The sequence below is a fragment of the Corvus cornix genome, chromosome 1 (assembly GCF_000738735.6).
Source record: "Corvus cornix cornix isolate S_Up_H32 chromosome 1, ASM73873v5, whole genome shotgun sequence".
NCBI classification, from domain to species: Eukaryota; Metazoa; Chordata; class Aves; order Passeriformes; family Corvidae; genus Corvus; species Corvus cornix.
This window is the reverse complement of record NC_046332.1, coordinates 4,953,951-4,980,821: the sequence shown is the minus strand read 5'-3', so window position 1 is coordinate 4,980,821 and position 26,871 is coordinate 4,953,951. Positions and strand designations below refer to the sequence as shown.

Below are 26,871 nucleotides of genomic sequence, written 5' to 3'. Positions count from 1 at the left end.
CTTCCTCCTTAGCTATGTGCTGAATGCAGTATCTAGCGTGCAACTTCCTCCTCATGAAGTCTAGCAACACTTGCAACTCTGGGTGGAAAGCAGACAAGGGATGAAGGGCAGGGAGCAACATGTCTTGTCATTAGGGAGGGAGGAAGGAGTCAGAGCTCTGATTTTCTCTTCCCAGCTTTGACACTAACCACAATGTGACTAATTCACATGCCCCATCTGCAAACCAAGCCTTCCTCCAGCAGGCAGCAGAAGGGTTAACACTGAGAGAATACTGTGCCCTTGATTGAAAGGTGCCTGAGCTGTGCAAAACATCACCAAGAGGTGATCAGGAAAAAAAAACCACTCCAGTCTTATATCTATCAACTGTTTAGGCAGAAAAGATTCTTCCACTCTGAAGAATCTCGAAGAAGAAATTGCAAACTGTAAAAAAAGATGACAAAATCTAATGAGATTACCAGAGGCACCTTTAAAAGTAGTTACGGGGAACGTTTGCCACAAAAAGACATAATAAGGTGTTAAAAACTAAATTGAGTAACACATGTTTCAGTCTCTTACCATCCATTTTCACAGACAGAAAGATGGGTTTGGCTTTGATGTCAGGCTCCCGCTGCCACACGCCCGTGGCGGATCGCACCCATGGGGTCACTACGCAGTAGTGATTCCCAAAGTCATGGTCCTCGCAGCCGTGCACGCGGAGCCGGAATTCCAGAGGGCTGATCCTCTCCAGGCTGAGATCACTGCTCCCATTCCTCCTGCTTTGGGTCACAATCCCTCTCCGGTCCAGCGAGGCCAGCAAGACGGGCTCTCTGTCCAGCGCAAAGGAGCGCACAGCAAACCAGGAGACATCAAAGGACATATCATCTGCGTTTGTGGACAAAGAAGAATTCAGACATGTTGGTGAGTTCTGAAAAGGATTCACAGTGCCATTTCTCAGCAGAAAGGTTAATCTGTAAGCAGCACAGGCAGCGCTGGTCTGTCAGCAGAGGAAAACATAAAAAAAGAAAACAGAAAGAAAAAGAGAGAGTTCCCTGAACATGTCCATTCTAGGAAGATTCAAGCAGTGAACTGCAATGAAACGCACTGACAGGGAGAATAGAGTTGTACAGAAAGGGTGACTTACTACAGGGATGACAAAGAAGAGATTTCTTGCCTTTCTGCCTGCCATTCTAAAATTTGTATTTAACTCTAAGTTTTTACCAAGCAGGCTTAGTATCATAAGAAGTTCTACAGTTATGCTGCACCTACAGTGAAAGGGAGTGGGAGTGCTAGGTATTTGCTAGGAGAGAGTGATTTGCAGTTCCGGTCTTCATGCAGGACCTACACAGCCACAAAATCAGGAGGCTCTATCCTGAAGGCCCCTTCCTTACATTTAGAGTTTGCCTAAATGAACACAGATTCTGTATAGTGCACAAAGAATTACCTGCAACAGTACAAAACATTCAGGAGCGAAGCCTGACCATGCTGCTTTTATACATTTTTCCCCAGAGCTGTGGGTTACTGTGACACATCAGACATGATGCCTTGTACAAGTTTCACCACCCATGGACACAGTCTATAATATGGATCTGCAGGAACTTACACTTCTAACTCAGCTGACAGGTAGTCAGAGTCCACCAGCACATCTAGCTTGCTGTGTGCTCATGCAAGGTCTTATCGATCTCATTAGCAGATCTCAGTCTTAACCCTATTAGGCAGATGTAGCTGAGTATCTACTTTTAAAATAACCGCTGCTCTTTGCTATCATGAGCCCAGCAACACCTGTCAGAGTCAGAAACCTGGCCTGACCTACAGCACAGACAGGAAAGCCTGCTCACTTGTTTCCTCACAGCTCTTCCTTCCTGGCACATGAGCAAGCTGAGGGGCCCAAACTGGGAACAGAGGTTACTATTTCTGTCCTGAGTTTGCAGTACTGGTACAGTGTGTGCACACCTAGGGCAGTCCCAGTGATTCTTGGCAATATATCAGACCTCCATTTTCTAGTATTGAGAGCTCTGAAAAATACAGTGCTAGCAATCTGAAATTTAAAACTGATCTTTTGTCTAATTGAGTTTGCTTTTCTCTAAACTTTCACATTTGACCTTCAGGCTAATGGAATAACTGAAGCCCTAAACCTGCTGTTGTACTGAAATTGTTTACAGATCTAAGTGAAGATCATTTTTAAGCCTCTATCAGGCAAGCTAGCACCTTGGCAAAGAAGGGAACCTCCATATTTTAAAGTAAATTAAAAGGACATCCTCAGCTCTTTTACTTGAACTATATTATCAGCTGGCCATGTGGGACATTCCTCCTTACTGCAGAAAAAAAAAAGAAAACAAACCAGTGTTTGGGGTATAATTAACTCCTTCCTAAGGTGCACTGCATTTACACACATCTACAGAAACAAAACAAAAATAGGAGAAAGCACATGTTACTATCAGAGACCGTGTCTGACCAAACTGTTTTGGGACACCAGCCAGTTTCCTGCCCTGCCTGCCACAGCCTGGCCTTCTGGGCAATGCACAGGACCTTGGGAGAGCACCTGGCCTGCTTTGCAGCCCTACAGCAGGAGCAGGTGTCCCAATCCTACATGGGGCTCGGCATAGGTCACATGGAGCAGCAGCCCTCAGAGCAATCCCTCTTGCCTCTCATCCTACAAACGCTACTCTGAGTTACTTGGCAAAGCGCTCGGACCACTTCCCTTGAAACCAAAGTTAATAAAAATTACCATAAACACATGTTCAGTCAACGAGACCAAACTTTGACCTCTGCTTTGTGCACTCATCCAAGTGCCTATGGGAAACAGGGCCTCTGCTGGAGAGAGCTCTGTTTATAGAAACCACTCTTCATCCCTGCTGTCTGTTTATGCCAAATACGGTAATAGTGCTGGTCCACAGGCAGTCACATTGGGAATGACCAATTCCTTCCAAAGATCCAAGACTGCTGCTTGCCCTTGTGTTTCCAGGTGCTGTAGGAGCATATAGACACCTTCCAGGCTAAGTCAAATTTTATTTAACACACCACTGACCTTGCTGAAAAGGGTTTAAGCAATAAATTTAGATATTAAAAGATGATAATAATCTAGCCTTCAGATCCTCAGGCAGCTTTGAAGAATTCCTTCTTTTGCATCTCAGATAATTTGAGGTTCCCTTCCCTTCACATATGAAGATGAGTACAGGCACTTGCTGTCATTTTGAAATAGTTGAATCTGTCTTCTGTAATTACAACATCGGACAACAGTATTATGGCAACATATTTTATTAGTCAGTATACAGTTTGCAATTAGTGACTCACTACAGACAGTCAGAGGGAGGATTTGGCTCCAAGTACTCTGTCACTATCCTCCTTGAAATAGCTTAATACAGCAAAGTCATCTGATTCATTTCTATATATCTCTGGCTTTCATGCAATAAAAACACAGGCAAATTTAGCAAAGCCAAGACATAAATCAGGTGCTCCCTAAATATCAGAGATGAACATGCCTAGCAGCTCCCAAGTGCTAATACATATGTAGATAGTCTGACATAATCCCGTGTGTAGATTGACTGACATAAAACAGGTACACGCTAGACATCTGCACCATTCCACACACCTTCTGTCAATGCTGACAAGTCACTCTCAATTTTTGACCCAAATCTACAGAAACTCCACTTCAAGAACCACACTCACACTTAACAAAGGTTTCTTTTCCTGGTTCTTTCTGTGCCACACAGTCAGTAGTGTGGAACACCTGGCCAAGGTGCCCCACAGTGAAGTGTAACATCCCAGTGCCAAGCCCACAAGGGCATTGAGGGCCTCAGAACCACCAGGACAGGAAGCCCTAAAGGAACAGAGAGCACTGGGAGCTGGACACTTCAGAGCTCTGTGAGCAGAGTAACAGTGGTGCTGTGCTTCCTCCCCTCCTCAGCCAGCGAGGATCATCAACATGTAAAGCACATCTTTACGCACATTGCGATTTGACACACAGGGCTAAGCTGTCTGGGTCTGAGCTACTTCCCTGACCAATCACTCCTCAAAAAACGGAATCCTATTTCTAGACCAGCTTCTTAGGAACCATACACTTCCACTGCTTAGAATGGAGCTCTCTCAGCATCCTGTTACAGCGTTGAATCACAATTTTGAGACCCTTTTTGTTTACTACATTTAAATGAGGTTGAATAGGGCTTCCTAGAGAGCTGAGCAAACCACTTCAAGCCATATAAGGGGTAAACAAGCTGGTTTTGTTAAATTCTCCAGAGTGCCCACTGGGTCTGTCTGGAGCAGATTAAAAAAACCCCACATCTCCTTTCAGACACAGTAAGTAATACTTTTAAATCCCTAAGCACACAGCCCAAGAATGGGTGATCTGGGAAGTCTAGAGAGATCATTTGTGAAAATGTGTATTCAACAGAAGTATCAGAAGCAGCTTTTATATCTTCAGGGCACAGAAGAACTACTATTCCCCCCTGACACACACACACTCCCCTCAAAACACCAACCACAGCTGCCAAGCCAAAGGAGCACTTCTTTAGAGGGAGCAGTTGCTGCCATGTACTGGGCTTAGTAACACACACTAGATTTCAGCAGGGTCTCAAGGAAGCAGAGGAAATTAAAGCATGTAGCAGTCACATCAAAACCTTTCCTACCCTTTTGAAAATTTCCCACAGGGTGGGTACACACAAACACACACTGAAAGCATTGTGAGTTGCCTCTACCAGAAAAGGGTTCAAACCATAAGTGATGCCTCTAGGGAAAAAAAAAAACCAAAACAACAAAAATGGATCAATCTAACTGTAACAAATGGCACTGACAGAGATAACTGGTCATTTAGCTTTTCTTCAGCTCCTTGGAAGTACTTTATTTTTCTGATTCTGCATACAGAGAGGGAGACAAGGTGGCACCTGACATCAGCTTATTACAGGAGGCATACATACTAATCCACATGCATGCTTGCAGAGTTGAGTGCCAACGTGCACAAGAGCAGAGCTGGCTGGCATACGGAATGTGTTCAAAGGATGTGCGTTTTACAGGACATCTCGTGAAACAGCCTGGTCCTCCTTTGCTCACAAGAGATCCCACACCACAGCCCTGCAGCACATCTGACACAAGAAGTACAGATGGCCTTGAAAGCCACCACGCCCCTTAGAAGGGAGTCAAATGCATTTGCTCTTTTCTCCTTTCTCATCACATTCCCAAATGGAACGACCACGTCTGCACTGCAGTCATTTGTTTTCTTCCAGAAGATGCTGGCAACTCTTGCCCTGTTTCTCTGATTGCCAGGTGTGGGCTTTCCCTAACAGCGTGCCTCATGTCCCCAGTGGGATGAGACAGCCCCATTATTTTCACAGTCTGTCTAACATTTGGGACTAATTTAAAAAGCAAGTCCTCCATTCCAGTTGTGAATTAAATTGTGATACTGACACAGCATAAAGACAGATCAGAGATGGGATACAGAAGAAAAAGGTTACTGGTGAGGAACTACATCTGTTTGCTACCATACAAGCCCTTAAGCCCGTCCCCTAACCTGCCCCATTAGCCCTCTCCAGCTCCCAAGGCCAAGGAGGCAGATGGATGACGGAAGTCTGCACACCCTGCATAAATTCCAGCTGCTCCCTGCAGCTCTTCTGCCAGTCTCATCCAGAGGACCAGCAAGGCCTGGAGATGGACCAGATTCTCAGGCCCATGGGGTTTCATCACACAGCATGACTGGGCTGGTTAGGCCCCAAATCCTGCTCATCCAGCAACCAAGAGGCTCAGAGTGTGGACTGAAAAGTCCCCTCAAAGCCTGCCACAATGCCACACTTTACTCCGTTCTAGGTGCATTTATTGTCTGTGCCTCATCTGCCCCATTACAGACTGAAAAAGGAAAAAACAAAAACCTTAACAAACCACCAACACGAAATAAACAAGATAAAAAAACACCACAGAGGTCTGCCATGTCCAACATGACATTACCCAGCTATGGAACAGATTACAGTGCTGACATTTAAGACTGCTCTGGTTGCCCGTGACCGCTAGAAACAGCATCATCTCCAGCTCCAGGGGTAATCTATCAATTCAAGGGACACCCACAAACCCTTGTGAGGTTGCCAAGTTAAAACGTAACTGTGCTGATGAGCAGCTCCTCAAAGACAACACCTTTTTACTTCAACCTTTTTGATTATCCTTATACTGTCCATGTTCCTCCCAGGCTCAAGGTACCAAATACACACAAAACCATCCCAACCCCAACTGCAGTGAAGCACTGACAGGAGAGCCCCACTGCTACTGAGTGGCCGCTTTTCACAGAATGGGTAAGGCTGGAAGGGACCACTGGAGGTCATCTGGTCCAACCTCCCTGGTCAAGGGTTATCCTAGAGCACATGGCACAGGACTGTGTCCAGAGGGCTTTTGAACCTCTCCAGAGAAGGAGCCTCCACAACATCTCTGGGCAACCTGTTCCAGTGTGTGGTCACCCTCACAGTAAAGAAGTTCCTCCTTATATTCAGGTGGAACTTGTTGTGTTCCAGTTTTCAAGTTTTAAGTGATTCAGGGATGCTGAGGCCTCTTTCACAAGGCAACACCAAGCTTATTTAGGCTGTTGAACACCAGCAGAAGCAGCAGCTGCTGCCTGTCAGCAATTATTGCTTTGGAAAGGAAGGCAGCTGCTCTGGGTACCACCTTGCAACAATACCTCTAAGAGATTGAGCGCACCTCAGCTTGGAAGAGGCTTCCTGCTGAGCAGAAGCCACGGGACAGGCTGAGGTGGATGCACAGGCACACATCACTGCTTGCTATGCCCAGTATCCCAGGCTATGACTCTTTTGACAGCAATAAAGTTTACTCAGCTGTTCCTCCCTACCAAGCATTTCAATAATACAATCTACAGACTTCTATCATTTTTTCACAGGCAGCACACGACTGTAATCTAGCAAATTGCTTCCCTGCCACGCTCAGATTTAATGCAGAACAGACATCTTGTAATTTCAAAGTGATGGGCCTTTACTAAGCCTGGTACTTCATTTCATCAGCTACTACATCGTAAGTAATATTTTCTGCACAGCACCTCTTTTGTAGTGGTTTATGAGTAGGCTTTTAAGTTTAGCATGAATCATGACAAGTTTATATTTAGATATATTCACATACATTTATATTTACATATATATTTGTAGATTTATTTTAAAGAGATATTTATATTCATATACATAATGACTAAACTCTCTCCAAACCCAAATTTTGGGCATAAGAAAGAGAGTTACTCTCACAGCATTTTGATGAAAAGCAGCTCAGACAATGCTTGGCAAGCAGCTAGGTTTTGAGCAATTCTCTGAACTTTTAGCTCTCCATAAAAATTTGCTTTTAAAGTGTCTGCTATCCTTTTCACAGGAACTAGGTACTGTATTTCTTTCTTCCACATGAAAAAGGATGCTCAGCTCTGAAGGCAATGAACATTCATTTTGGCATTTAGGCTGCAGCAGTCAATTATTATGATTTTTAGATTTACCTTAAGCCTTAAATTCACTCTCAAGTGTGAAGCTGACTGGCCAGGTGTCTAAGATTTCTTTACAGATAACCATTTTCTCCTAAGTGGTTTAGCCAATGGACCTCCTTCCCAATTAAAGGGAACAGGAAGAGTTTTCATGGCCCAGCTAGTGGTTGTGGGTTTAGATTGTCTGCAGCGGGGTCACTTGGTGGGGACAGCAGAGGGGAATTTAACAGTAAGAAACTCTTTCCCCTCTCCCCTCAGAAGGTGAAATGCAAGAAACTTGCTTTAACTTGAGCTGTGTAAAGCAAGCACATGCTCCTGTTTTTGTCTAGTTCTACAGAACTGTAGGTTCTCAGCTCTCCAGCCTCACTCAAAGGACATAGGGATGTAACTTCTGAAGTCAAATGAGTTAGGAGTGAAATAATTTTGCTGAAATACCTGGCTCAAGGGGCATTCCTTCCGTTGTGACGATACACAGCAAATCTGCCACCTCACCCTGGTAAACCGTGGGGCTGTCAGAATGCACCGAGACGTTGAACACGGGACCTGGAGAAGAGTAACCACAATTATTCAGGACAGGCTTTACTTCATTACCCAACACCTTTCTTGCACATTTTTGAAGTATTTTCTCCTCGTTTGTGGAGACAGAGCTCTGAAGCAGGGATAAGCAAACATTTAAGTGTTTTGTGAAATAGTTTCTCATTCTTAGCTATTTAATCCTGTACTAAGACAAAGTACCCAGACCATCAGACCTGTCACCCAACACAGAGGCTGCTGCCCAAGTCTGCCTTCTACTCTCCAGCACAAAAGGAGCTGGTCTTCCACTGGTGACTCCTTTAAGAGCATGAGAGTTCAGGTCTTCAGGCTAATCCAGAATGGGTCTTTTTGTTGAGGCTGTCAATAGGAATTCAAGTTAAAACAGTATCTTAACAATACCAATGGCTCTACAGTGGAACTAGAACAGACAATACAAGTGGTGCATCTGATAATACTTTTCTGCGTGTTTTCCTTCAGGCTCTGCCACAGACAGCTTCTTCTGTGGATGTCTCAAAGCCCAAGGGTACAGCAACTCCTTCAGCTGCAAAGTGGTGATGATATCAATGAAAACCATTAGGCTGTTTTGAAATACTCAGATACCATGACAACTGTGATATTTTGACTTCTGACACACTTAAGTTAAAAACCCAAAACTTCCCCCAATTTTGAAAACAGCTGCATCTCTAGTGCAAAAGTAACAAAATCACAACTCTTCAGATACGCCAGCATTGTTAATTCTATTTCACAGGGCAGAAACTGAAGAATGTACCAAAATACCTCCATGATTTCTCTACTAAACAGGGTGAAGGAGACGAGTAGAAGGAAAGCTGATCCCAGCAGTGACCTCCAGGATGACTTCGGGGGGAAGAGGCAGGGAACCCAAGAAGAAACTTGGGACTCAGATTAAGAAGTAACCCTTTTTACACTCCCTAGACTGCCGTTATTACCTGGCTCACCTATTTCTGGCACAGCAGCAGAAATGACAAGCAGAGAAGGGTGACTTGGGAGGACAGAAAAGCTGTTTATTTGCTCTCCTCCACTGTTACCTGCTACTCTTTTAGTACAAGAACCATACATTTCAAATGCACTGAAGATCAGTGGCAAACAATGCTTTTAATGAAGAACACTTCTGGAAATCATCCAAAAAAACCCACTTGTGCCTTGCCCTCTCAACAGGTTTCTGTGGAAAGCTACACTGATAGCTCACCACATGGCACATACATACCACATCATTCCCAAACTGAGGTTCTGGAAAGAAATGTGGGTGTATCATGAAGCTAGAGTTAATTTTTGCTGCAACTTTTGTAGACTACAAGGGCCTGGCTTGTTTTGGTCAACAGAAAATACACAGCATGCGAAGAAATTCATTCCAACTACAATGCAATAATTACTTCTCCAGCTTTCAACTTTCCCCTCCTGCAATTTCCACTGGGCACAATGTGCTGCTCTTTGTTATACCGTAAGTTTTCTTACAGCCCTCTCCTCTGCCCCAGAAGCAGTTGTACTTTTGTACACAAGGGCAGTAAGCAGACATATAATCTGAGAGTTTGACATCCATTTTGACACTAGAAGATCTCTCTTAAAATTAACACTGCAAATTACCCCACCAAGCAAGGATAAAAAAAGGGTGGTAGAGATGCAATAGAGGTTACACATGGATTACCAACCAAGACTCCTACATGTCTATGCTAGAACACATTTAAGGAAGTAAGAGATCCAGAATACTGAGATCAGCTGCTCAGGTAATGACTTCACAAGCGGGCTGCAGCCCTAACTTAAGCTAAGCATGATGGTATCCTTTTCTGAGGAAATGAACAGAGATTAATCTGATTGCTTTCTCAGCATCTATCTAAACTGGTTTTGTGTGAATTCAATTTGTTTCCTGACATTCACACACACACACAAGCCAAACTATATTCCCCTTGCAGCGTATTTGATTATTTGTGTTCAGATAAAACAAGACATTTTCCATCCTTTTGTTTGGAGTTGTGCAGACAGAAGTTCAAAGTCCTAGGGGATTAAAGGCAGCATGGACCAGGACACTCCAGCCAACTATAAGCAGAAAAGTCTCAAGCTGTGCATGAAGTGTCAAAGAAAAGAAGTGAAGAGACTGTCAAAATCTGCTAGGAACATCCCTGCATTCCCAGCACACTCCCTCTGCTGCACTGATCAAAAGCAGAACAGTACCATAATAATCCTGACACTGTCCATAGCTCAGAGTCTATCCTCTGCCTATCCTGCAGCAAGTGAGGTGACATCATGTCAGGAATATGGGACATGCTCTACTCCAGCAAACAGGCTGGATGCTGGGAGGGGTTGAGCAAGAGAGATGAACTGCATGACTCCGACTTTGTTGGGCTAAGGATGGGCTGCCCTACCCGGTTAAACAAGGAAAGACAGAGGATACATGGGATTTTTCAGGCCTTATTTCTAGGATGAAAGTCCAGGTACCTCCTGCATTGAACAGACACTGCCCTCAAAGCCTGGCACACCAACAAACTGCTAATGTGGAGCAGGGTCAGAGCACTCCTGGCCAGTGGATGTCACAAGGGTAAAAGCTGAGGTTGGCTGGTCACTCAGCCAGGATTCTGTGGATCATGGAAATGCGGCGCTCCCAACACACTCCTCATTTCGGGTCACCAAGCACATCTCCAGCCTGCCTCCCCCATGAAGAGCCAAAGCTTCCTGGGCAGGAAGGCTCCAAGGCATCGGCTGCACTGGCATTTCAGGATTGTGCTTCCCCTTGGTAAGGCACAAACAGTTCTTTCCTTCTAGTTATTTCCCTAGCAGGTAACATCTCCTGCAAATTACCATCTCTGCCTCCAGGCAGAAATCACTGTCCTGTGCTAGAACTGGACATCAACAAAGAGTCAAGGGATGTGTCAGAGGTGGTGATCTTCCCTCTCCAGCTGAAGAGGGAAAACAACATTTCATTATTTTTTTAAACCCAAGCAAGATTAATTACAGTGAAAGTTTCTCAGTTCAGTCTGGAAAACTGCGTGGCTTCAACTTCCTAGGGTTATATGTCTTCTTTGGATGTATCTCACACCTTCTGCCCACATGACCCATGCCCTGGGTCTCAGGCTGCCCTCAGGCATGAAAGGACAGAATAAAGCACCTTCAGAGATTTATTCCCACTCCCTTACAAAACCTGAAAAGGTAGGAGGCTGCCTGAGTGCCCCATTCTCCCACCAGTGCTCAAGAGGCCCTGAATCTGGACCACGCCAAGCAAGACTCAGTACACAAACCCCAACTATTTTAAGTGTTTGCCCTCCAAGACAAAACTAAAAAAAACAAACAAACAACAACAACAAAAAAAAAACACACCACAAAAAAAGGCCAAACACCTCAATGCCTTGGTTACAGATAGAAGCATGTGGTGAAACAGGCAACTCCCAGCAGACACTGATGACACTGGCTAAGGGTCTCAGCATCATCATGCTCAAGCACGTACAGTGTCACAGGAAGGGTTGGGGAGGTGACAGGAACTCTCTCCTTCAGTGAGATATGAGTTCATGCTACATTAACACCGAGAAAAACAGAACTCTGCAGATAACAGATGCTGTGGCTTTGGCCACCTTGCCACCTGCATTTAACAGTCTGAAATACTGTTATTGGCACCTACTGGTCACCTGGGAGAATAAACAAACCAGAGCTTAGTTTCAATTGCAGGGCTGACAGATCAAGCATGACCTGTAAAACTCATCAAGAACAAAGCAAAGTTAAATGCTGAAAAGCTGATCATGAGCTTGAAAGCTGAGAAATGACTGGATTTTAATAACTTCAGATCTGAAGGTAAGTGTCATTCCCTCTGATAATATGGAAGCTAAAGAGCACAGATTTACAAAACAAACCAGCATTCCCAATTCTAAGAGCTAAGCATCATAAATTGCCACATTTTGCTGAGACCTTTGATTTAAAATGAACCAAAACATCTGTTCCTCACTATAAGTAAGGCCTTATGTAAGCTTAGATACAACCCCTAAAAGAAGTTCTCTTTAGTAAAAAAATAACAATTTTATATTAAAAAGCAGCTGCAGTCAGGATAGTATTTCTTGACTCCCAAACGCTTGAAAAACACTACACAACTTTAAACAGAAAGTGAAGAAATTGAGGTTAGAAGTTTACTAGTACAAACCCAGAAGTGCTTAAAGACAAACCAGGTTTCAGAATCAGGAATTGTTCAGTGTACTTTTCTCTAAATGTTCCCTTTTATGTTAGATCTCAATGCTCAAACTGTTGATTCACCAGGAAGGTAACTCCAGGAGCCAGATCCTACAGTAATACAGTTTTCAGCTAAAAAGTGCTATGCTAATTCTTCTACCTATAAAAATGAAAGGAAAAAGTGTTTGTAAGCTGAACCAAATTTTGTTATTATGTGCTCAATCAATCAGATTCACACGGAAGGGGCTGCAGGGTGGAAAGGAGGAGTTCAAGTTGCTCAAGTTAATTTACTCAACTTAAGGATTTACAAATTGGAGAAAAATTCTGAGCCATCTCTACCTGATGCCACCCCATTCTTCCTGCTTTCATTCCCTGCTCAGTAATCCAAACACTTTAAATCTGCAAGAAAAATGGGAAAAGGAAGGAGAATAACCAAGGGCCAGTTAAAATCCAGTTCTGTAACAAAGCGGTCCTAATTATCTAGAGTCCTACGTGATGTTTTGTCTTCTCTCATTATCATTTTACCCTGTACTTCTCTGCAGAAATAAGGTATAGTCTCCCCACAGACACAAGCTACTTTTGTTTCCCAGACAAGCAGAGAAGAGAAAGGTCAAGTAATCTGATGACAACAGAGACCCAGGGCAGACTGTTCCCTGCAAGAAGCCTGTGCCCAGTCCATTACTGACCAGGGGGGCTGGAATTCCTGCGTGCAGCTTCCCTGAATGCAATCAGACAGCACCACAGACCACAACGGGGAAAACAACTGATGCAACCCACGAGTTCTGCATCGTCCAAAATATTACTCACCGCTGCCCTGGCACCAAATCATTCACTCTTCAACTGAGAATTCCATGACCTGCCTTTCTCCAGATAAAAAGTTTCTTCACCTTGACTTTTCCAGACCCCTGCCCTTTCCCTGCTTCTTTGTGAAGCTGTTCCCTAACAAGCTTTACCCCAAGCCTCATAATAGCTGTTACTGGAAGAAGCCCTCAGTAGTTAAGTCTGTGGTTTCTACTTCCAGCTACAAATTAATGCACAAAGGCACACAATGACAAAGCACGTTCCTGCCCATTAACAGTGGCTGGAAAATACCAGCCTTTCTTGCCAAAGACTTTCTGCTGCATCGCTTTTCATTCATTTCCGTGATTAAGCTTTCTTTCCTTTAAGAATCTTTCTATTCGCCCTTCTTGAAATTGAGTATCTCTCGGGGTCATTGCAGGGCATCATTTCATTTTAATTGCAAGTTCAACATCAATACTCAGCTCATATTTCAGCAGCTCTTGGTTTATCTCAGCCTCTTCCAAAGTGAACGATAATACATTGCTGTGCAATGAGCTCACATGGAGATGTAATCCAGAGTTGAAGATTTCATTGAGATATTTCCCTTACAAGTTCTCTTTTATTTTTTTCTCTCCAGAACTTTCTACCCTCTGCTGAATGGCACAGAGCAGAGACAGCTCAGAGCACAGCCAAGCTTCAAATGGGTCTCTGTCATAACACACTTCTCAACATGAGATTAAAAGCTTCCTTCTCCCTGCTTCCTTCAAGGGAAAGGAAAATAAGTCACTTCTGTGGAAATCCCTGTGAGTGTGTAGCAGGCAAAGACATTCTAAACACTAACCTGGGTTGCCCAGTTCATGGTAAAAGGGATTGAAAATTAAAGGACAAATGCCAAAGCAGAGTTTATGAAGCTATCTTCCTACACTGACTTGAGAAGAACAGCAAGGGACAGAAGACAGGTGTGTTCTAGGCTGAAAGAAAGGCTGTGTACACATGCATCAACCAACAGCTCGGGAGGAGAGAGGATGCATTGGAGTAGAAACAGTGTGATGAAATTAAGAGAACATTTCAAGACAGGCACTGGCAGCTGCTCTTGTTCCTCACATCACTGGGCAACCTTTATAAAAGACATGGCAGAACCTCTCTGTCCTACAATGGGAAAACAAACAAACAAACAAAGCACTGAGGAATATTAAATTCTGCATAGGGGACAGCTTCCCCTGCCCCCCAGATAAGCTTATTTTGCTTAGAGCAGCTGGACATACAAAAGGCATTCTTTTTACGAAACTGGTCTAGCGATCCATGTTATTCATGAAGTCATACCAGAGGATTCACAAGATCCTCTCTGGTCTTAAAATATATCCAGCAGAGAACAATCTCCCATTGATTGAATATTTGAAAACTAATGACCTAGTAGGCTCCTCCTCACCATACTCCCCCACCCTCACTTCCAGTTCATACGGTCCGGTGAACAAAATCCACGTTTCCTTTTTTTTAGTTCAGGGTGTTTCAAACAAATGCCTGTACATTAACATTTCAGATCATTAACCAAATGGAATAAATACGTCCCTCTGCAACAGCAAGTGGAGAAAGAAGAGAAGAGATCTCTGCTTGCAGCCAGCAAGTTCTGCCTTGAATGGAAAGAATCTGAGCAAGACATTTTCCACAGATGTTCACGGAAAAACATTTCAGAGCACTGCCACATTTCAAGCCTATTGTGGCAGGAAACACTGCAGTTTCATGTGTGCAGTCCCCAGCTCATATATGAAAAGCTCACAGGCCCCTGCCATTCAGAGAGATCACATTGCACAATGTGTATGCACGCTAAAAACCCCTCTTTGAAACATCACTCAGCTCGGAGAGATCTGGGAGAGAGTCAAACTGGAGAGAAGGATTTCCAATCCCAGCAAGCCTCACCATCCCCCATCAAAGGGGAATCAATAAAAACAACTGAGAAAGAAATTCCTCCTAGGACTAAAAGCTTCACGTTAAACCCTTTAAGGGCTTCCTTTTGCTGAAAATGCTGCTTCCGTATTGATCCCTGCCCCACTCCACCAGCCACGATGCACGCGGAAAATGCTGTCCGAGCCCAAGACTTCAAAGTACGGAGGAGACTGCAATACATCCTATTTTTCAAAATTACACTGCTGTATTATACTCCCTCCAGCAGTTATAGATAAGTTGTCTTTCTGTTACACTTTGAGAAATCAGTGCAGTTGACTCCTTAACAGTTTTCCTATCAGGGACAAACACTCATAAGATACCCCAACCTCCCTATAATTCAGGATTTAGCACACTGGTGCTCGCCAGCTTTTTTTTTTTTCCAGTTGCCTGGAAAGCTGCATGCCCCCCTTTTTTTTCCTGCACCTTTCCTGTTAGTATCTTCCCTCCAATTTTGGGGAAATTCTCCCTAGAAATAACTAGCTCCCTCAGCAGTTCTGCTTTTCACCACAGCCATTAGGGAAATTTTGGCACCAACTTATTTTTTCTGAATAAAAAGTTTGACAGCTGCTTGTGCCACAGGATGCAAGAGAAGGGTGTGATATCTGAGCCATGCTTTCATAGCTGCTCCACAACTTTGCCATTTACCTCTGGCTCCCTGACTCGGTTTGCATCAAAGACAGGCTTCAGCAAACAAAACCAAAGTAACACACCCACAAAACATCTTCTGTCTTGTGTACTTAATTCCAGATGATTTCCCAAATAATAATTCCTCAGTGAGCCCATTCTAACTGTGGTCATCACATGTTCTCATCATGCCCAGAGGTGAATATCCAGCAGGGATATCTGAGTAACAACTGAAGGACATGAAGTTCATCCATCAATTAAAGAAAATTGCAGGTATTTCAAGACAGATTTTGCTACATGCCAAGATTATTTTGGGAAATAGCGCTCCAGCAAATTGTGCCTGGGATCTCATTTCTTTCTTCATTCTTTTATAGAGAATGAAAGGCTGACAGGGCTTCAGGACCATCCCTCCCCCTGCTCCAGCCCTGCTACTGGAATTCACACATTCCCAGGGCACTTCTACATGCTGCCTCCCTTTCTTCACTCCACGCTCCAGAAACTCTATCTGGGTGAAGGGGCTGGGAGGAGAGGCTGACAGCAAAAAGAAGTCAAGACTACAACACGTACACTTCCCTCCCTCGCATTGCTTGCAGATCTCCCTCTGAACCCTGGGTATCAATAGCATCCCGCCAAAGTTTTTGGATGGGAGTTCAAAGTGACACAAGACAAGCCATGTTGGGAGAGGCACCAACCACCACTTTTGTGCAGGAAAGCATCCACATCAGAGCCTGGAGGGGAAGGGTGGGGTTTAAGGCAGATTTCATTCTTGCTGGTTTCTTTTATCATCCCCTTTGCAAATGCTACTCTCCCACTGTGTCTGACCCAGATATGAAGAGCAATAAGGCTAAAACTGTAGCCCACTAAACCATCTTGAGAAATTACCTAAAACAGAAAGAAGCAGAAGTCAATGTCCTCTGTCTGGCCAGTTTAGATCAAAGCTACATCTTCATTAGGGTTTGTACCACGATGCTACATCTCAAAGCTTCCTACAATGTGATGTCCTCATTGCCAGGCTGTCTTCCTATGCTCAGCCCTTGTCCTTTTCCCAGCATGCCTCGTATAAGCAAGTTCAGTTTTTAGGAACCACATCATCTAGAACAATTACCTTAGTTGTGGATGCAACCAGAAGTCAGGCTGCTCTTGCCTAGACACAGACACATCTTCTAAATATGCTACAGCCCACTATTACAAGCAGAATATGAGCATGAAGAACAAGAGATGTGAGGCAAGACCTCCTTCCAAGCTGTGCTTGTGAACAGGAACAGGCAAGCGCAAGAGGTTTGTGATAAAGCAGCTAACTAGAGAGCTGCAACACAGGATGCACCTTCAGGCTACATTTGGGCTATAAACCTGCTCAAAATCCCACCAGCTTGGTTTATCAAATCATGAGATGAGCCCTTCACTAATACGTGCACCAGTGTTACAAAAGCAGCTCCCTTGCACTTCCCAACAATATAACATGACAGGAAATCAGGGTTAACATGCTTCTCTGATGATCCAAATCAATGCTGTCCGTCTCTCCCTCCCCCCAACATTGTATCAGGACAGGCACGTTTCTGTAGAAAAATCTCAACAGGCAGGCTTGTTACAGCTGAAGGTAAGGGTTTCAGCAAGCAATTGAGGAACAGGATGTCCTTCTGGGTACCGAAATTCATCCCAATTTGTGGAGCTTTGTAGTTCAGCCGCAAGGGACCCCTAAGGTCTCGCAGTGGCAGGATACGCTCACTGAGATGGCTGAAATGTTACCCTGACCTGACCATTTTCTGCAATTACATCAACAGCGAGGTGTGCTCAGGGAATTTAATGCTATGCTAATAGAGCCTGTTTCGGAACAGAAATCCAGTTTATATTAATGTTCTTCCAGAGCAGCCACTACTAACAATCTAGTGATACAGCTGGCAAATGCAGCAGCAGTTGCTCCATACTGAGAACCAGCTATGAGCCTGCAGGACCATAAAAGCTGCATTAGTAGAGAAAAACCCAGGGGTTATGATTACAGCCAATTCATTAAACATCTTTCTGTAAACAATCAATAGCACAAAGGACACAAGTACCACCAAAGGAGACAAGCATAGCTCTCAGCCATCATACCATTTGTTCCAAAGAGTAGGTATTTCTGAGACACGGGGAAATCAATGGGAAAGCATCACAGAGTTCTCTCCCTTTCTGGCTCAGACACACAGCTGCCAGGTTCTGTACCAACCTGATGTCTGGAAGTCTATCTGGATAGGGTTGGATAAGCCATTCACTGCTTCACGCCACATGCCACCACCACCCGGAGACCAGGCGGTCACCACGCAGCGATAGAGCCCAGCATCAGAGATCTGGGTCTGATACATCCTGTAGCGGAACTCGTTCTCCTGCACCTTCTCCAGGACCACCCCATCCACACGGGTCTGGTCCGTCCAGTCCTCCAGCCGCACTACCGAGTCCTGGTTCAAGGAGATAATGCGCGTGGTTCCGTTGGGATTCGACTGATCCGTGAAGGGCTTCTCAGCTGTGATGAGGACGGAATAGCGCGGCGTCTTGATGTTTTTGGAGGACACCTTGCATGTCATCTCAAAGGTGTGGCCTGCTACAAAGAATGGCTTCAATTTCACCGCCTCCACTGTAAGCGTGTAATCTGAAGAGGGAAGGAAATAAGCAGCAAGAGAGGGTTAACAAATAGATACAGGTGTTTCTGCAGCACCTTTCAACCTAGAAGATTACAGACAGGCAGAGTTCCTTTTTTGGAGGAACAAATCCCAGCACATTTATCTAAACATGTGGACAGCCTAGAATGCTACTCAACAGTGCACACACACACAGGTACACAACAGTTTGGGTCAAGATGCACAAATTCAAACGAACACCAAATACTGAACAGATAATAGAATACACAGGTTGTAACAAGACAGGATCCCCAGGATTGTTTTATTCAAGAGTAGAGATACCAGACAAGATTCAGAGTCCCAGTTGTATACTGGATCTGGAAGAGCACCCTCAGTGACGGGGTAGTAAGGGCACTGCTGAAATACTCATGACTAACGACAAAAGCTGCCACTCGCTGAATTGGCAGCACTTAGGGTAGCACCTTTTATTTCCCTCAAAAAGCCACCCTAACAGCAATCCAGACACAGTCAGCTGAAAACACATGACAAAAGTTGGTGGTAACAGAATTCTCCACTCCAGGCATCCCCATATACACACACACCTGTGTGGAAAGATATAGGCACACCTCTGCCTCCATGTCAGCCTTTCCTCCCCTTGCTTCTCGTACGTTTACTTGCATACAAGCCTGCCAGAAGCCCTCACATTTCCCAACAGCCCATTTGACATCAAGAGCTCCAGCAACACTTACTGCTTAGTTTCCTTCCATTTGTTCTCCATTCTCTACTGGCTCCTCGATCCCAAGAACCCCTTCATTACAAGGTTTGGGAAAATTATACATCTCAGAGCACAGCTCCAAGAGGCACAAAATACCAGCTCACAGTGAGAAACTGAGAAAATGAGGAGTGACTGAAATCAGAATCAGATAAAAGAAAAGGGAGTTGCTAGTTTCCTGGCATTGTGATGAAAAGACACCCTGTAGATCAAAGTTCTTCCTAAGGAAGGGAGGGCTGGGGCAGAATACATGAAAGTAACAGTATTGCAAAAATACAGCCAATCCAACTGTCTGGACTTACTTTGCTGCACCATAGTCTCCCTTCCCTCATTTATTTAAAAAAAAAAAAAAGAGTGTAGACCTGTTAAAAAACTTCACAGAACCCCTTTATGCAAGACGAAGCTTCTCAGGAAAAGGGAAATAAGCAACGGTGAGATTGAAACACATTTCCCAAAACTGAACTTAAATGCAGTAATATTTATGTCCTCCCCACAAGAGCAACAAGATACTTGTCAAGATTACATTTTGCAGTGTTTTGCCTTCAAGCAGCAGTTTTCACAATGAGTAAACACAGCCCACAAGATGAGAAACCCGGTATGACAACTTTAAATCAGTACTGTATAAAGCAGATCACAGTACAAAGCTATATAAAGAAACAGCAGGAGCAGTGAAGGCTGAGATGCTTCTAGTGGTCTAGCTGAGCACAGAATTATTTGATACTCCACACCAAACCCCCCTCACACTTCCACCCACTAAGCAAGTGGCAATACTAGAGTTGCACATTTAGGCACTCAGGGTACAATCGCAATTGAAGTCGTATAGAGTCATTCTCCTCTCCGTTGTGAAAACACCCATCAGATACCAGATTCCAAATCCATTTTTTCCTCATTCTATGTCTATGAGACTCTGATATTTCCCTCTTCGTAAGGCTGCAGTATTTAGGAGCCCAGCACAGATCAGCTTTTCACATATTTTAGGAATATAGTAGGCAATTATATTTTGTCCCAAAAGCAGAAGCACAAACAGCTAGTTATACTCTTCTGGCACATATTGTTGCTTTCTAGGCCATATGAGGAGGCTCTGGGCAAAAATCCCTTCTTATTTAAATGTTCTTTACGTTGTTGATCTCCAGTCAGAGCACTGGGTCTTAGACACCAGAAAAAGGGAATTTAACATCTGGTCTCCGGAAGATGTGCTTAAAACTAAATACCCTCACATGTTCAGAGCAGTTCAGCTACAGCTGACATAAATCTCCCTACTACCTGGGCTTCAAACACCTTAATTTCCACTACTCCCTGAGCCACAGGTCAGGCAGCAGCACAAAGGGCAGTACCTTGCCCCCAGCAAGTTGTTCCTAGATATCCTTTCTTGGTTTTTTATTTGAGGGCAATAGCAAATGCTTTTACCAAGTATTTCTGCTAAAGAAAAAGGAGAAATGAGTGGTGGTAGCATGCGACAACAGCAGAAATACCATTGGTAGAGTTTGTGGAAGAGAACAACTGAGGCCTAGAGATGCAGCTGGAGAACAGTGGTAGAGTTCAAAAGGGTTAGAAATTAGGATGCTGAACAGAGAACAAGGAGATATGTTCTTATGAAAGTCCTTTCAAAGCATTATTCTACCTTTAAAAACCCCAAAGATCCTTAGCTTGGATGAACACACAAGGCAGAGGCACTCCCCCTTCTGTTAGACCATAAGAAATCCAGAACAGAGTAAGAGAAGGGGACACACAACCCACCACATGCAGGTGCTGAATGTTTCTTGTTGCAACAAAGTCAAAAAAAGATCAAAGGAATGTTTCTGTATGTGCCATAGCATTAGAGACCTGCATATGTAGCAAAGTAAAACAACAGCAACAAAAGGCCCCATATCCTATCAACTAGAAAAACCTGGGTCACCATTCTTAACATTCTGGTTCTGTGCCAATATTGTTCTCCTTCAGTAGCAGCAGATGAAATGTAATTAGCACTCCTTCACCCCCACCTAGAAAAGCACGTAGCTGTCTGTGTGTGGAAGAGTGCACGTTATGAGAAAGAGGGCAGCCCGAAGATTTAGCATTTATCTTAGAAATAACAGTAATCTGCACGGAAAATTAAGAAGGAAAGGAAAGTTTCTTCATGTTTCCTATGTTAGCAGAAATTACTCATCAGATCTTGTAGCATAAGATGAGCCAGAGAGGTCAAATGAGCGTTTTCTTCCAAGAACTGCAGCCTAAGGTCTCATTTCTAATCTTCTGGGAACTGCCAAGGAAGCAATGTCTGTCTGACCGCTACTCCACATGCTTGCCTCTCTGCAGGCATACCTGCAGTCCCATGTGGAGTCTCATCTCCTTCTTGTAAAGCTCCATGAACGAAAAGCACAATAAAACACACCCTGGCTGCTCACATACAGGGGGCTGCAATCTGCAGTTTATGCTGGAAAGCGGTAGGGGAAGAGTTCCTAAGTACACCATACCCAAAGCTTAGGCACTACTCCAAGACAGAGGGCTAGCAACAGAAGAAACCCTAGCCAAATGATCCAAATAAAATTTGAGTGAACTGTACTTTGGAGCCTGCCTTCCATCGCTGGCCAGTCCAAGTGGTTAAGCCACACTGTAATTCTCCTGTTGCTCTCTACCACAAAGTGCGTGCTCAGCTTCAAGAGCGCTTCCTGGCTAGTGACCAAAACCAGTTTTCACCTAATCTAAGCCAGGAAAATTTCTAGAGAAGCCCAACAGCTACAAGGCCATGGAGACTTTAGAAAACAGCGAACACCTTCCCTGCACTCACTCCTCTGACTGCAGCTGGAAAAGCAGCACAATGGCCAGGGCTGACAGCAACCTCGGAGCCTCACGGCGCTACTTGAGGCTGCTGACAAGAATCTCAGAGTTCATAAAGGCTCCTTCATCCCCCGGTGCACTAACAAGGCTGCAAGTACAGGGAATGCAGGAGACATCAAGGCAGTGACAGCTTTGCTGTGGTAGGAGGTGGATGTACAACACCCCGAGGTACAACTGCAGCCCCAGCAGCTCTGGAAGCACCACAGCCACACCAAAGCCTGCACCACAGCCTGACACGTGAACCCACACCTGACTTCAGGAACTCTCTTATTCCTACACCCAAACTGGCAAATACACCCAGCAGCTTAGTGCCACGGGGATTTCTTTGCCTGGGAGGAACTGTGTGTCTGTACTACACTGTGTCTATGATACATCAGCAATGATAAAGGAAGTAGGTGGCAGAAATATTATCTGTTCTCTATTTGCAGGATTGTCTGAAAGATTAAGACACCCTTGCTCCCAATTAAGTGTGATGGGAGGGCCTTGGCAAACATTTAGGACAAGTAACTTATGTTAAATATAGTTATTTTGTAAATTAAGGACAGAAGCATTAACAAAACCCCAAATAATAGTACCTTTGGGATTTGGAATTTCAATTAAAAGATAATGTTCTCTTCTGCAAAGTACTCCATGCAGATCCAAACTTGACAACACTGGTTTAGGAAAAAAGCATTGATTCCACATTCTACTGCAAACAGTATCTGTGTTCTAAATGTAGGCAGTACTCATATTCAAATAAATAAACACAATTATCTTATAGAATATCAAACTGTTTTCTGGGTTGAAAATGAGTTACAGAGCCAGTCAAAAAACGTTTCCTCCCTTCCTTTATCCTTTTTCACTGACTGGAACTTGTACTCTAAATAAACAAAACACAATACAACTGATGTTTTTAATTTCTGAGATGAGATAGAGATGCCTTCTTTGTCACCTTGGCAGGGGAGAAAGTAGAAGGGGGGAAGAAACATAGCAGGCAGACTATGTCAAAAACAATGGTGATCTATGATAGCAGTTGGCTGCATTTGCAAAGCTGAGTAAGCAGAAAGATGTGTGAGTATTGTTGGTCCCCATAGAATAAAATAGAAAACAGAGACAATAAAACCCCAAGTTAAAATGGGCAGACACACAACTTATTATAACAATGCACAGAAAAGAGGTTTTGGCATCTTCACATGATGTTTACATTTTGAATAAAGGCTCTGAACACCTCTCTTTGCTGAGAGACCCACAGACACAATATAAACCCATTTCTCCTTTCTCAAGAACTCTGAACAATCATTTTCAAAGTGAGATTTCTCCAAAGTCCTCCCCCCAAAGCACTGCTCTAAAGTCAGCAAAGAGGATGCAAGCAATGAAATAGATGGAAGAAAAGTCTCTATATAGGCACAAGCTATCCAAGGAAGAGGCAGCTTTCTCTCCTTAGGCAAACACGTGGGAGCCTGGCTGCTGGCTTTTGTAAGCACTGGGAGCAGTTAGGGACTCAAATCACCAGAGATACTTGTCAAAACAACAGTCAGAGAGCACAGGCAGCAGCAGATTAACTCCTTCTTAGTTGCTGGCTACAGCACTGGGCTCCCAGCCGAGTCTGGAGCTCACAGGAATAGGATATGGCAAGGGGACAGGGCACACAGAGAGAGGCATCTGTGGCTGCACTGCTGAAGGGGGAGTTGAGGGGTGGAAGAGAAGGGGAAATCAAACCTATATTTCACCCTCCCCATGTCATAGACATATAACATTCTTTTTCAGGAGGAGGAGGTTTTTGTAGGAAAGTTCGCTTTCACGTAATAAATCCCCCAACCCCAAGTTTTGCCAACAACGTACTTTTCAGCATGGGGACTATAACATTTACATTTATGCTGCAAAATTAGCGGAGTTTCTGGAACAGAACCAGAAACAAGGGAATGTTCACACCTGTCACGGTTTGTTTTCACTCAGAAATGTCAACACAGGCTGAGACTTTTCAACTCCAGCTGGTCTCCGTAGCTGCTCGGAAGGCGACGATCCATTACACTCACATGCACATACACACACTCCATGTTGTGGCATAACACTGAACTAGCTGTGACCAACACTCAGCATTAATGAGAGTTCTCGGTCCTGCTGGAGAAGCCAGCTTCAGGAAAAAAGAAAAAAAAAAAGAAGACCTTTCCCTGGACCACAGGCTTGGTCTGGGGATGCAGAGAGTACTGAGCAAGCAGCCCACTACTTCTCTCTCCACTGAAGCAGAATCACAGCAGAAGATTTCCCATTTGCTGTTCAGGGATTATCCCTAAACAACTTCAAAATTATTTCAAATTGCTTGTCTGTGAAATATAGTTCTCTGCCTGTGGATGCCTAAGCTAGACTGTTAAACAAATCTATCAAGATAAATGCAGCTTAGCTAAGCACAGATTTTTGCCAAAGACATTACATCCTAGGTTATCCTAACCTTTCTGATGCTCTCCAACATACCCTCTTGCATGACTTCACTCTGAGCCAAAACAGTATCACACTATAGGACATCCAGGAAACACAGATCCCATTTTAAACCAGATTTAAGCAACCTCAGTTAACTATCAAGCTTCTAAAAATTGCTCCCAAAATCAGTTAAATACTGACTACAGCTAGTTCACTACTGCCTAAAAAAGGTCAAGATCCAAGCAAACCACTGAATTACTTTGTTCTGCTACCCACTTATTTTTTGATACTCTGGTAGTATTATGCCCATGAACTTCCTCAGAACTGCCTTTTAAACATGGGCTTGTAGAAGAGAAAAATAAAACCACAACTCTCAACCTGTCAGTCAGAGAGGATGAAGCGCCATTCCTCTTTTCACCTCAATACAACCCTGTTGTTAGCAGCAAGATGCATCCTAAAGAGACTAAAATACTCCAAGCCATGAAAGTAGGCAATGACCACAGCAACACTGCTGGATACCACCCCTGCCACTTCCAGCCCAGCTCCTGGAAGTCTCAGCAGCTTGATGGAATCTCTCCTTCTATGGTGTCTCTTCTTTTGCACTTCCACTTCAAACTGTTGCATAAAACTGGCGAATGCTGTTAAGCAGTTATTCCCCTCCACAAATAAGAGGCCTTTACACAAGTTGTTATTATTCCTCAATCTTCGTAACACAGAACCCCGCTTCCAAAGCCCATTAGCAGGCCTGCTGGCTGACAAGCCTATTCTCAACCACCCAGGTGCAAAGGTCCTACCTTGTGTAGCCCAGAAAATGTTGACAGATGCAGAAGTCACATCTTTGCTCTTCACCCAGCTGTTGTTGCGGTGCCTACTCCACGCCGAGATGACACAGAAATAATCCCCTCTGTCACTTTCTGAAGTCCACTGGATTCTCAGACTGAAGGTGTCAGCAGACTTTTTAGAGAAGATTATTTCCCCATTCTGAATCCGTTCCCTGCCCCTGTCCCCAGGTATCAGAGTCCAGTCTGCATCCATCGAGGCCAGGAGCTCCTCTGTCACCACATCGTCACCAGGCAGGTGCTGCCTGTAGTACCAGGAGACGGTGAAGCGGATGTTTGCTTCGGTGTCCTGTACATTTGTGATCCTGCAGCTGAGCTCTGTGGGGTCATCTGAAAACTTGGGTGTTTTAGAGGCGTTCAGGAACACATCATAGTCTGGCTCTGCAGGAGAGGAAACACGGGAGAAACAGGTTAGAAGCTCCAAGAAGGGAGAAAATGCTAGAATTTATTAAAAGATACACTAACTTCTAACATCCAGTTTCAGCCTCTACCAACCAAAAGCCAAGTGCTACAATACACATTTTTCTTACAAGACCTTGGAACTTGGACTCTGCTTCTCAGACTTGCACCAGTCTGACACAGGTACTCCTCGGCCTGCATTCCCAAACACGACTTTCCATTTCAAAGGTCTAGTCAGATCTTTTCAGAAAAATCAGGATTTGTTGAGCAAAATAATCCCCTCCTTTAGGCCTGACCCCAAGAACCCACCTGTGGGTTCAGTTTCAACCCAGTTTTTGCACCTGCCAAATGCCTGGGGCAGCCTGCAGCAGGACACTGGTTATCCTCCAGCTTTGGACTGACCAGAGACATCCCATTTCCTTAGTATCTCTCCAGGATAAGAGCTATCTCCCATCCTGAAATGCCTTCTTTTCCACACTCAACCATCCCACTGTGGCTCTACAATAGTTTAAGAATGTTGAAAACCAGCCCATTAAAAAGCAAACACTTCACCCACACAGAGACCCAAACCAGGGGACACGAGACACCACTGGCACTGGCCACAGGCAGCACCAAGAGCTTGGCACAGCAAATTTCACTGGTCAGCAATTTAAATACTACCTAGGTCAATAAATACTAAGTAGGATAAGAGTCGAAGATGTGTAGATCAGAAAAAGCTCCACAGTCTGAATAGAGAAGTATGTGCTGTAGAGCTGTGAGGCTGGAATATCTCAGGCTGGAAAATCAGTGCCTGAATTTCACGGGTTAAGAATGGGGCTGTTGGATTTAAATCTGAAATAGCTGGCTGCCCAAAGCCCAAAAGCGATAAGGGAGCCGCATGACTATTTTCTCTCAGACTACAGAGATAGTAAAGGAAGAAGATTACAGCAAGAACCTCACACCACAAAGGAAATACGTATTTATTTACTAGTATTAGAATATTTTTTTCTTTCCTGTCAACTATAATTCAGAAAAATGACCAGCTTCCCAACTGTTCGGCCAATACTCATCACGCGGCTTTTACAGCCTAACTGTATTCAGTGCTCTGTATTTATTTCCTGCTTTATGTTTTACTTGGCATTTTGCCCTCCTAGAAACAATTAACCGAAGCTATAATTGGGACAGAGAAGGCAATCCAAGGCTAAAACTTAGGCTTAGCTCACCAACGAGCCAAGATAATAAAGCATCTTAATAGAACTGCTGTGGAAACTCTGTGTGCATATGCACTTTTGGACTTGAGATGCAAAGGATAAAAACAATTGTAGCAAACAAGCTGGGCTGCTGCTGTGTCAGCCTGCAGAAAAGATCTCTCACCAGTAAGTGTTAGGCACGCAGTGTCCTTGCATCTGGCAAGAACAAGGGCATCAATACACACCAGACCCCAGAGAATCTGGTAATACCAATCGTGAGCTTCTGTGGCATTAAGTAACACAAAATCATAAAAGCATTGCTTACAAAGTCTGTAGTACCTACTACCAATGAGCATGTGGAGATTTCCTCACATTTTCAGGGTAAGTAAGGCAAAATAAAAAGAAAATGCACAGAATT

The 26,871-nt window shown here is 44.1% G+C and overlaps 1 protein-coding gene across 1 annotated transcript in view; it reads right to left on the bottom strand.

Annotated features, from left to right (window-relative positions):
* The window catches only part of PTGFRN (prostaglandin F2 receptor inhibitor), a 67,094-nt gene that overhangs the window by 4,220 nt on the left and 36,003 nt on the right, over window positions 1-26,871 (bottom strand). Inside the window, exons 5-8 of the mRNA XM_039555724.1 lie at window positions 24,841-25,266; window positions 17,673-18,092; window positions 7,859-7,966; window positions 556-861 (exon numbers count right to left, since the gene is read on the bottom strand). Coding sequence (XP_039411658.1) covers window positions 556-861; window positions 7,859-7,966; window positions 17,673-18,092; window positions 24,841-25,266 — 1,260 coding nt within the window. The remainder of the gene's footprint in view (window positions 1-555; window positions 862-7,858; window positions 7,967-17,672; window positions 18,093-24,840; window positions 25,267-26,871) is intronic.